The sequence below is a fragment of the Fusarium oxysporum genome, chromosome 5 (assembly GCF_000149955.1).
Source record: "Fusarium oxysporum f. sp. lycopersici 4287 chromosome 5, whole genome shotgun sequence".
NCBI lineage: Eukaryota > Fungi > Ascomycota > Sordariomycetes > Hypocreales > Nectriaceae > Fusarium > Fusarium oxysporum.
The window spans coordinates 4,902,310-4,914,260 of NC_030990.1; the positions used below are offsets into that span (position 1 = coordinate 4,902,310).

The 11,951-nt window shown below is 33.5% G+C and overlaps 1 protein-coding gene across 1 annotated transcript; it reads left to right on the forward strand.

Moving 5' to 3' along the window:
• Nucleotides 1–164: 164 nt before the first annotated feature.
• FOXG_18374 (uncharacterized protein) lies at nucleotides 165–1,087 on the forward strand (the record flags this gene model as incomplete). Its single annotated transcript, XM_018398447.1, has 2 exons — nucleotides 165–397; nucleotides 453–1,087. 2 exons carry the CDS (start codon nucleotides 165–167, stop codon nucleotides 967–969), a joined length of 750 nt encoding a protein of 249 aa, XP_018236310.1. The 3' UTR covers nucleotides 970–1,087.
• Nucleotides 1,088–11,951: the final 10,864 nt, after the last annotated feature.

Below are 11,951 nucleotides of genomic sequence, written 5' to 3' on the forward strand. Positions count from 1 at the left end.
CCATGGATAGCGCCAGAGCCGTGACGGGACAGCGGATCGAGGCCCTGCCGGTACCGGTCCGGGATCGCTACGTGCCTTACAACGACGAACTGCCGGCAAAACCCCTGCAAAGGACTTCTCTAATGGTGAACTCTTGCTTTGCAGGCTTTCAGTTACTGCTATCTATGGCTGCATATGTGCCACTCTGCACATTGGTGTCCTGGATCAGCATCTTTCGAGGTCTACTCCACGAGAATTACCTTGAATCACTTGTCCACCATCTGGTGCAAGCCCGTGAAAACTCTTCAATCAATCGAGCATCACACTTCATGCTGAGTCTGATTCTTCTCACCCCCGTCTCCCTGCTCTGGTCATTCGAGGGTTTCCGCCGAGGCAACCTCGGCTCCCTATGGTCATGGTACGTAATTAGTCACTCGCTGCTTTTTGACTGCAGATTTCTAACCAGTATCAAGGCCCATCACGTTGTTTCTTACAGCAGGACTGGCAATCGGCGAAGCACCGAAGGTCATCCCTCTCTACTTTCTGTTCTCGATGCTCAACTCATCTAGAACCATATTTACCTTTGTGACCGGGAGACCGGTTCCTCTTGCCATAGCCAATGTCATGGTTCCTGTGACCTTGGGCATTAATGCTGTCGAGATCGCCCTCTACGTGGCAGTGGTGAGGAAACCAGTCGATGACGGCTACACTATGGCTATGGGAGGCTTACTTCCAACATGCGCGCCAGTTATCATACGGCTGCTTGCCTCAAAAGCCCCATCAAAAGATCAGTCAGTGGGCCGTGCTTCTAAGGATTACATGGCACCATACATGAATAAGGACTTCCCAGCAATCACAAGTTGGTATCGAGTTATACTCATCCTGAGTGTGGTAGGAGATATGCTTGTTATGGCAGGGCACTCTGCCCCTGCGCAGTTAGCCCTGGTTTCGACCAGTATCGTTATCCACTGCCTACAGTGTGTCTTTTAACTGAGGAGTTTGGGTTGCGCAATAATAAGACAGGCCGCAGCCGCAATGGCCTTGATTATGCTGGGGACCAAGGTTTTTGGACACATGACAGTCTATTGCGGGTTATGGTATTGGAGGGAAAATGTTATTTATAGTTTAAGTAAATAAATCATTAAACGAGACGCAAAGCCTGCCAGCAGAATAATAACACAGAAGGTTACTACCTCTATAATCTAAACCTAACTCGTTGCAATAAAACAGGAAGGTAAGATTAAAGGTAGGGAAAGTAGGGGTTTGGGTTTAAAGAGCTTACTAAGACATAAGGCAAAGAAGTACTTATAAGCATCTAATAAATAAGTTTCCTAGGCTGTTGAGCATATATTATAGTTAAAAAACACGCCAAAAGGGTCCTAGTTAGGGTTATAAGTTATAAATATTTAAACCTTCTTACTTATAGGCCTCTAAATTTTTATAACCTTACTAATAAACTTGCCATTTTTATATACTAGACCTACCTAAACCTAGGTTTAAGTATCTATATATAATTATTTTTCTAAAACTTTTAATAATCTATCTTCTAAACCTAGGTTTACCTATCTATATATCTTATCTTTCCTATATCTTTAGCTACCTATTCTTTAATCCTAGGTTTACCTATTTATATATACCCTACCCTTACTAAACCTCTAGCCCTCTATTTCTCCTTTATCCTTCTAATTTGCCCTCCCTAACTTCCTATTTATACTTCTTTGCCTACTTTTTAATAATATTTAATTCTTAACTAATAGCCTAAAAGTCTATTACTTCTGCCTGGCCCTTTTATAATTAATTACCCCTTTACCCCTTATATCTCCTCCCTATTTAATAAACTAAAAATAATCCTAACCCTTATCTCTTCTTATTATTTATTTCTTTTTTATCTTTTTATTATTTTATATCTTACCTAAGAAAAAGAGATTATAATAAATAATAATAATATAATTAAAACTAGTTGCTATATACCTCCCTAATCTAATATTAATCCCTAGCCTTTTAAATACCTAAAAACTACCTTAACTTACCCTTCCTATTAACCCTATTTACTTACCTTTTCCTCTTTACTTCCTATTATTAATTATATCCTATTATTATTATTATTATTATCTTTATTATCTAAGCCTATTAAGTTATTAAAGCCTTTTTTTATAAACCTTTACTAAGGTTAATTCCCTAAGGAAATAAGTAAAGCCTTATTATCTTATTATTACTAAGCTGCCTATCTATCTATTTAATTCCTCTTAGTCTTATAGTAGTAATAAGCCTTTTAATTATAATTATATTACTTATCTTTATTACTCTTTTTAAAATAATAGCCTTATATATTAAGCTAAGTAGTATTATATTTAGGTTTCTTATAGTATTACTACTATTTAAAAGATAATTAATATAATCTTATATCCTAATTAGAGTAATAATAATAATATTTAAAACTAATATTAATATAATTTATTATTATTTAAAAACTAGGCTAATTTTAATAATAAGAAGCCTAAGCTTATAATTAGTTAGTATGATATTAAGGCTTTAAAAGACTATATGAAATAGATAAATTCTAATTCTAGTAATTTATAGTAAATTTATAAATTTTATAATAAAGGTATAATCCTTTTTTATTATCCCTAATTAGTAGATTATTATATTTTATTTATAATATTTATATATAATAAAACTATACTTACCCTTTTATATAAATACTTTATTAATTAAACTTAATATTAAGCTTTATATTAACTATTATAATCTTACCCTGCCTAATACCTATAATTAAATCTAGCTATAGCTTATCTCTGCCTTTAATTAGGATTCTACTCTGTTTTCTACTAAGAGAAATAATAATAAAAAGGGTATTAAGAAAAAAATATTAAATATCCTATGCCTAATAAGTAAAGCTTACTTCCCTATTAGTTATCTTATTATACTATAAAAAAGCAAGTAATAAAGACCTTATATTACCTGCTAGTATTAAACCTCTCTAAGGAGATTTATATTTAATATCTTAAAATAGTATTAGATTATAAGATATAAATTAAATAATATAAGTAGCTTACCCTTAGTACCTATAGATAGACCTATTAAATTTACCTTTTCCTCTTTAAATAATACTTAAATTATTAAGCCTTACCTTAGAATATATAGCTAACTTAGGTATATTATTATCTTATATAAGTAATATTAGTTTAATATATTTTATAAGATTCTTAAAACTCTAAAGGTATTTTCTGCCTTTGCCTTTAAGTTTATTTAGATTTTAGATTAAATAATACTAATATTTAATCTTAAGAATAATACTTATAATACTATAAATATATATTAGGTTTTTTATCTTAAAGAGGATAGTATTAGTTGTGCAAGTAGGGACAGGGTTGGCGGGATTATAAGTGTCTTTATTAAATTTAAGCGCCGACCAGAAAATGGCATTTAAAATCTGCCGAAAATTAACAATAAGAGATAAGCATATAAAAAGTAAATAGAACTATAGTCTAAGGCATAATTAAATAACTAGTAAGTACTAAATCCATTTTAATATTAATTTGCACCTTCTATCTTATTTTATATATTAAATTCTATAATTAATATAGGCCTGTTAAAATGCTGCTTATAAAATAATATTATACCCTAGTTGCCAGTCCCAGGCAGGTTTACAGTAAACCACAACGGCAGGTAGGGTTAGGGTTAACTGCCATATAAGCTAATTAGCCTAAAAAGCCAGGCGCATAGACTATTTATATAGAACTACAGTTTATATAGAACTACCTAGCAAAAACCAGCTAAATAGGCAGCTAACCCTAAGCTAACCCTAAGCCAAGCTAACCCTAAAGCTTCCCTAGGAATTAACCCTAAGCTCTAACCCTAGATAGATAATAAGGATTAGGATTACTATAAGCAATAGTAAAAAGTAAAATAATATAGAATTAGAGTTTATATTATATTATAATAAATAAATATTTATTTATTTATTTATTTACCTACCTAACTCTACCTACTTAGCCCTAGGAAGGAAGTACCTAAGTATATCTATCTATTATAGTTAACTAAAACCTATTAGGGATAACTACTATGCTTATAGGCTTCTTAGTAAGATAGCTACTACCGAAGGAGTTAAAAGAAGGAGGATTAGTATTACTAGTCTCTAATACTAATAATACTGCTCTTACTAAGCCAGGAGGTTAAGTTATTTGGCTATATAAAGAGCTTAGTATCCTCCTCTATCTCCTTTGCCTAGCTGCTATTAAGCCCGGCATAAATTAGGTTAGGCATTACTACTGCAACTGCTATAGGATAGTTAGGGCATAGCTGCAGGAGGTAATTATATTTACTGCCTCTTTCTTACTATTAGGCCTATAGCCCTAGGCGCTCTAAGATCTAATAGATAAGGATATAGAGCTGCTAGTTAATAAGACCCTACTAATTACAGAGCTTAAGATATATATAGGCTTTAGCTGCAAGAGCTGCTAGTATCTAACCTGCAATTAATTAAACTAGGACAGGCATTAGGTACTAGCTAAGTATAATAAGGAGGAGTATAAGGAGGAGGATAAGAAGGATAAGGAGGGTAAGAGTAATAGGCAGTAATATAATTAGGAATTAGTTATACTCTAGTTACTATAAAGGGCTTTATATATAAGATACTAGATTATTAAGATAGGGCAAACCTACTGCAGCAGCTATAAAAGCAGTAAAAGCAGCAGAAGTAGCAGAAGTAGCTTAAGAGAGGGCTTAGGTAGTATTTATATTAGTGCCAGTATTAATTCTAGGCTATTAAAGCTTATTAGAAGCTATAAGAAGGGGCTTAAAACGGCTACTGCTAAATAGAGGAGGAAGGTTAAGGCGCTAAGTAGTATTAATTAGGAGTCCTAGTAGGTGCAGTTTATAAAGTAGGCGGCATATCTGCAGGGCAAGAATAAGCTTGCGCTTTACCAAGCTGGTCTATTACTAATATCTAAGATAAGTAAGCTAAAGCTTTAAAAGCAGGAGGCCTAAGATGCTAATATAAGACTATAAGTATTAGCTGAAAGCTTTTGCTATAAGCTAGTATAAGGGTTAAAGCATCTTAATAAGGTGCTAGATAAGATACTTAAGTGGCTTAGGAGCATTAATATAATAAAGCCGGTTATAAAGCTATTTAGGAATAAGTAGGAGGCAGTAATAATAGAATAATATAGTATAGACTAGGAGTAGTATTTATACTACTATGCCTATATCTAGCTGCTTAGATAGAATAAGGCCTAGGAGGAGTATAGTATCTGGTTTATAGATAAGCAGTAGAGATATCTCGCTGATATTATATGGCAGCTTAATATTATAGCTAATTATAATAAGAGAAGAGAAGAGGATTAGAGGCAGAGAAGGCAGCAGCTATAACAGCAGCAAAATTAAAAAAGTAATAGCAATTAAGAGGCAGAGGCAGAGGCAGAGGCAGATTTAAATACCGATTTTAATAGTAATATTAATAGCAATATTAATAGCAATATTACTGCACTTAATTAAGCTATCTGCTGCTTCTGCATTAGTAGTATTAAGCAGAAGCTAGGCCAGAAGTAATACTATAACCTGCTGCTGCACTTTATGGCCATGCTAGGCATTAAGGAGGACAGCAACTAGGTCTTAGTGCACTTATATACCTGCTTTCTGGCTGGCTTCTTATAGTGCAGCTAGGTGCTAATATTAAAGTACTTCTTTAAGGATAACCTATATAACTTAGAGGATTTAGTATATAAGATAAGCTTTACTGTAATTAAATACTTCTATAAGGGTTATTATAAATAGCTTATAAGCAGCTTATACTTGCTATTTAGTATAATTATCTGGTAGATAATATACAGCTAAGGGTACTATAATTACAAGGAGGGGCAGGCATGGCTATAATAGGATAGTAACGGCAAGATAGTTAACTATCTAGGCAATAGTATTACTATAGCCAGCTTCTAGTTAACGGCTTAGGCAGTGCTGCAGGAGGCTAAAAACTGGCTTAATAAGCTAATAGGTAGCTGATAGAAGAAGGGCAAGCTATAGTAGATAGTGCAGCTATAGGATATTACTAATAGCTTAGTATATAAGGGGCCAGGATAGTCGTTTATAATAAACCGGAAGAATATATAGCTATAGCCTAGGGCTAAGAAGCTAGCAGATATTATAGGCAAGAGATTATAAAAGATAATAAATATAGGTAATAGCAGTAAATAATATATATATTGCCAGGAGGCAGTTATAAAGTATTTTAGCTAGCTTAAGTTATTCTAAATAAAGATATATCTAGTAATATATATCTAGGGAGGATAGCCTAGGCAGGGTCCTAAGATAGTAATACTAAAGCACTATAATATTAAGCAGCTGCCAAAGAATATCTTTGTCTTCGATAGGCAGGTAGTTATTATTACTAACTGTAATAAAAGCAAAGGTTTAAGCAGCAGGATAGGCGGCTATAAGGTAGCTTGCTTTTTGCTAGAGCATTTAAGCCGGATAATAGTGGCATATATTGCATGGCTGCTGCTATTTAAGAAGGTGCTATACTGGCTTGCTGGCATCTGCAGACTATTTAACTTGCTTAACCTGTAGATCTAGAAGTTGGCTAAGAAGGGGATATAAGATATAGTAATACTAAGTAAGTAGCTTATGCTTATCTTCGGCGTTAAGATTAGGGCGCGGCTAATAGTATTAAGCTACTAGTATATAGCCACAGAGATAGGCCGTAAGATTAAGGGCTTAATTATATGGCAAATAGATCTTAAGGCTGCCGAGGCTAATAGCAATAATAAGGTGGCTAATCTAATAACAGGTAAGCAGCGCCAGCAGCCGAGGGTTAAATACATATAAGACAGTTAAGTAATGCATAGTAGCCGCATAGCACAGGGCTATTATAGGGTTAACTTGCAATTCCCTAATTAGCTATAGCCTAAGATAATATTAAACTATTAGGAGATTAGCTGTCTATGGCATTAGTTTCTTGCCTATACTAATAGGGACTTTAGTAAGAGGAAATAGCCAGCTAAGATAATAAGTATAGCTATAGTTAACAAAGCTATAAAGAGGCAATAGTATAATCTTTATTAGCAAGAGGTATATATTTATTTTTAATTTAATTAAAAGTAAAAGAGAGGAAAATAAAGAGAAAGAGAGGGAGGGGAAAGAGAGAATAATATAAGTATAAATAAAAAGGAGGCGCTATAAGGTAGGGCATATAAGTAAGCTTATAACTAATATATATATTACTATTTAGTAAGTCACTCTACCGATAATAATATAGCTATAGCTACAGCTGCAGTATACTAAACTGGCTTCCTGCTTTATATATATATATATTAATGCCAGGCTAAAGTATATACTAAGTAAAGATGCCAGCTAGAAGATATTATAGTAGTAGGATAGTATATACCAAATTATAAGGCTAAAGAATAATAAGATATAAAGTAAGCAGCTTATTATAATACTACTAATAAGTAAGGGGAAAAGCATTTTCTTTATGCTGCTAGCATTTATAGAAGATAAATAGGGCAAGGAAGGGCCAGTTAGTATTATTATTATACTATTTATATTACTTATGCAGGACTTAGTAATAAGAGCCTGCAAGCTAGGCATCAACTATATAAAGTAAAAGAGTAATATTAACCAGGAGGAATAGCAGTAGGATATATAATTAGTAGTAGTTAGCATTAATATAGCCGTAAGCAAAGGGTTTACTACTTATATTAAGAGCATCTAGGTTTAAGGGCTGCTAAAACGGATTTTCTTTGATAAGTGTTATACTATTATTACTAACATCAGATACTAAGAGCAGCTAGGGCACCTTACTGGCTTATATAGGTTTAGGTGCCTGCTAGTAATACTAATAGTAATGCTACTAATATTAATAGAGGCTTAGTTCTAGGAGTAGATACTAGTATAGGATGCGGCAATAATCTAAGTACTAATAATAAGGGTAAATATCTAGTATTAGGTAAAGCAGGTAAAGGCAGGCAGGAAGGTAATAGAAGACAGCATAATAGCTATAATTAAGGTAATTAAGGCATAGATAAGCCTAGTATAATAGGGCATAATTTACTGCTAGTTAATTAAGTAATGCAAGGAGATAGCAGTATTAGCTGGCTATAAGGCATATTATAGTAAGCTAATAAGAGACTTATAAGCTAGCATAAGATTAATAGGCAAGGGGGTTAGCAGTAGATTATAATAATAACAGGATTAGGGATAGGAGTTAATATTAGGGGCATTATTAGGGTAATTCATATAGGCCTGCCATTTAGGCTAGTTAACTTTATTTAGCAGACTAGGCAAGGAGGCCAATAAAAAGGCAAGGTAGTAGACTTAGTAATTATAATAGACAGCAAGGCCAGGTAGGGGGATAAATTCGGCAGTAATATTAATTACATTAACCAGGAAGGGGTAGGGTTATTTATAGAAGGTAAGGGCTGCTAATAATTAGTACTAGGCCAGTTCTTTAATAGGGCCAAGGCCGAGGTTAGCAGCTATAGGGAGATATAAGTAGAATACTATAACCGATGCTTAAAGAAGGGTGTAAATAGGGTAGGTAATAAGGAGGATATTAGAGAGGATAAGACAAAGGATAAAGAAGAAGAGGAAGAAGAAGAAGAAGAAAAAGGGGAGGATAAAGAGGATAATACAGAGGACAAAGAAGAGGAAGAAGAAGAAGAAGAAGAAGGGGAGGACAAAGAGGAGGATAATAATAATAAGGCAGAGAGGGTTCTAGCAGTAATAATAGATAACAGACTAAAAGAGAATATACAGGAGGAGAGCCAGCAGATAATAAAGCTATATAATTAGCTAGATTAGGTGCAAGGGATAGGATACTTAGTATACTTCGTTAAGTAGTATATATATAAGGCAAAAGAAGAGGATAGGTAGAGGATAGAGTATAAGCAGAAGGACTATCGGCTACTATAATAAAAGGACTTTAATTAATAGCAGGCAAGTTTATAGTTTGCAGACTATAAGTACTACTAGGAATGCAATCTACTATATAGCTAGTGCAGCATAAGGCAGGCGCAGGGGGGCAAGTATAGTTATTGCAATATAATACTACTAGTTATAATAATAATAAAAGTAAGTAAGATACTGCAGGGGCTTATATAGGAGAGGTTTAAAGTAGACTATAAAAATAAAAAGGAATATTATAAGTAGATTAAGTAGACTTAGTAGGTATATAGGATATCGATAATAAATAGGCTTGCAGTATAGGATAAGATTATATAGTATATTTCGAAATAAAGAAAGGATAATTAGAGGCAAAGAGAGAGATAGAGATAAATTAATATAAGGGAGCTTAAGGGAAAGATAAAGAGAGAAATATATAGAGAGTTAAAGAGGTAATAATAAGTAAGAGATATAATTATATCTAGTCTGCTAAAGGTAGAATAAAGAGATAGAGGTTAGGGGTAAGAAGAGGGATTATAGTTAGGGGGAGGCAGAGGGATTAGAGTTAGGGAGAGGCAGAGGGATTAGAGTTAGAGAGAGGAAGAGAAATAAAGGTTAGAGAAAGAGAGAGAAGAGGAGTAAAGGTTATAGAGAGGGTTATATAATATTTTATATGCCAAAGGTAAAGTAAGGAGAGAGAGGTTAAAGTTAAAAGTATAAATATAGGTTAGGGGAAGAGAGTAATAAAAGGGTTAGGGTTAAGAAAGCAATAAGAGGGTTAGGGTTAAGAGAGCAATAAGAGGGTTAGGGTTAAGAAAAGGAATAAAGGTTAGGGTTAAAGAGTTAAGATTAGGAAGAAGTATATAATTAAAAAGAAAAGAATATATAAAAACAGAAAAGTAAAGTTATAATATAAGAAAAGAAAAGTAATATATGTAACGGTTGCACAAGCCGTTAAACCACAGGGCAAAAGATCGGGCCATAATCGCTATGCAAGCAATCATGGGTGTGCTACAGCTGCCTTATAGAAGCCTTACAGCGCTGTTACGGGCACGAATCGTAACACGATGCTCCCTCTTCAGGGGCTTTCGTCCTCGAAGCCCGCTGAAGCCGGCCGCCACAGGGGGAACCAAGCCCTGTGCGGTGCAGCTGCCAACCTCCCAAGGCGTACCCCGCAGTGCCCCTCTGCGTTACGTAGGCACCCTTGTGAGCAGCTATACCAAAGGCTGCAAGGGGGAATCGAACCCTTGACCTTCGGGCCACCCGCTAACAGCGATTATCGTGTAACGGTTGCACAAGCCGTTAAACCACAGGGCAAAAGATCGGGCCATAATCGCTATGCAAGCAATCATGGGTGTGCTACAGCTGCCTTATAGAAGCCTTACAGCGCTGTTACGGGCACGAATCGTAACAATATATAGAAAGGAAATAAAAGTATTAAAGCTAAAAGGAGTAATTTAAATTTAAAATAAGATAAGAGTTTTTTAATTAGTTTACTAAAGGCAATACATATAGCAGATGCAGTGCAGTAATGCTAGGTTAAGTAAGGCAATAAGATAAAAGGGCAGAGAAGGAAAAGTAGTTATAGAGGACTAACGACTAGAGTAAAGAGTATATAAAGGAAAAAAGTAAGATAAGTTATAGTAAGTAGTATATACTAACTGCTAATAATATTAAAGTATAGAGTAAGGAAATAACTGCTAATAATATTAAAGTATAAAGTAAGGAAATAACTGCTAATAATATTAAAGTATAGAGTAAGGAAATAACTACTAGCATTATTAAATCGGGGAGTAAAGGAAGAATTATAGGGTAAGAGAGAAAGCTAAATAAGGGATAAAGGGGGTTAAGGTTATAGACCGCCGAAGCAGTATATACGGCAGGTATAGCGCAGTAGCGCTAAGGGCTAGAGCTAAGGTAGAAAAAGCAAATTACATAAAGTATATGAGAATTAGAATCCTATATAAATTAAAACTGCGCTAACCCTAAATTCCAAATTGCATAAAGTATATGCAAATTAGAATCCTATATAAATTAAAACTGCGCTATTAATAATAGGGGGTAGGCATAAATTAAAAATAAGGGGTTAATGCAAATTAAAACTATAGTAGATAATTTAATAAAACTAGTATTATTAAAAAGCAGAGATTTAGGTAAATTATCTATTTTATTTTTAAGGTATTACCAGTTTATTTATAGTTATAATACTAAGTTAAAGTTTAGGTATTAATTAGAGGATATTATAGAAAGTAGATAATTTAAGCAGTTTAATTAGCCAGATATAATATAGAGAGTAGGCTATTAGCAATAGAGTTTAATATTTAAGATTAAGGGGCTAAATAAAACAAAGCAAGAGTAGGAGTAAAGAGATAAAAACATTAAGTATTATAACCGAGAAGACTATATATTGCTATCTAATTTTCTAATATATATATATAATATAGACCTATTTATTTATTATTTACCTGTATTTTTATTTCCTATTTATATAAAATGCAAATATATATGTATTATAAATAAAGTATTAGTATATTTAAAGAATAACTATATATTAATAATAAAATTTAAAGTAAGGCAAGTATAAGAAGCAGTTAATATAATCCCTGGTATTATTAAGAACTAGGCAGAGTTAGAGAAGTAGGAATTGCTATTACTAACTATAGAACAGATCCTATATATATTACTGCCTAAGGATAACAGTAAAGGTTATAATAAGTGCAGGTATATAGGATTAACTAATAGGCATATTTTAGATTATTATAAACTTAAGTATAGGTTTATTAGCAGCTGCAAGAGAGGATAATATATAAGACGAATAATAATAACTAAGAAGCTATAGAGAGAAGGCATATAATACTAGCAATTATTCTAGACCTAAGCAAAAAGTAGGTTTATTAAGGTTAAACGCAGTATTAAGGTTTATTAAAATAAAGACTAGGAATAAGAACGGATTAGCTAACAATCAGACCGTGGCAATAACGGTCTTATTTAATCTAGACGAGAATGGTTTTTAGGCCGAAGGGAGAGCCACAATATTTAGAATCCAGCCCAGAACCTAAGTACTCGACGCCAGAGGACCAAAACGCATGCACATA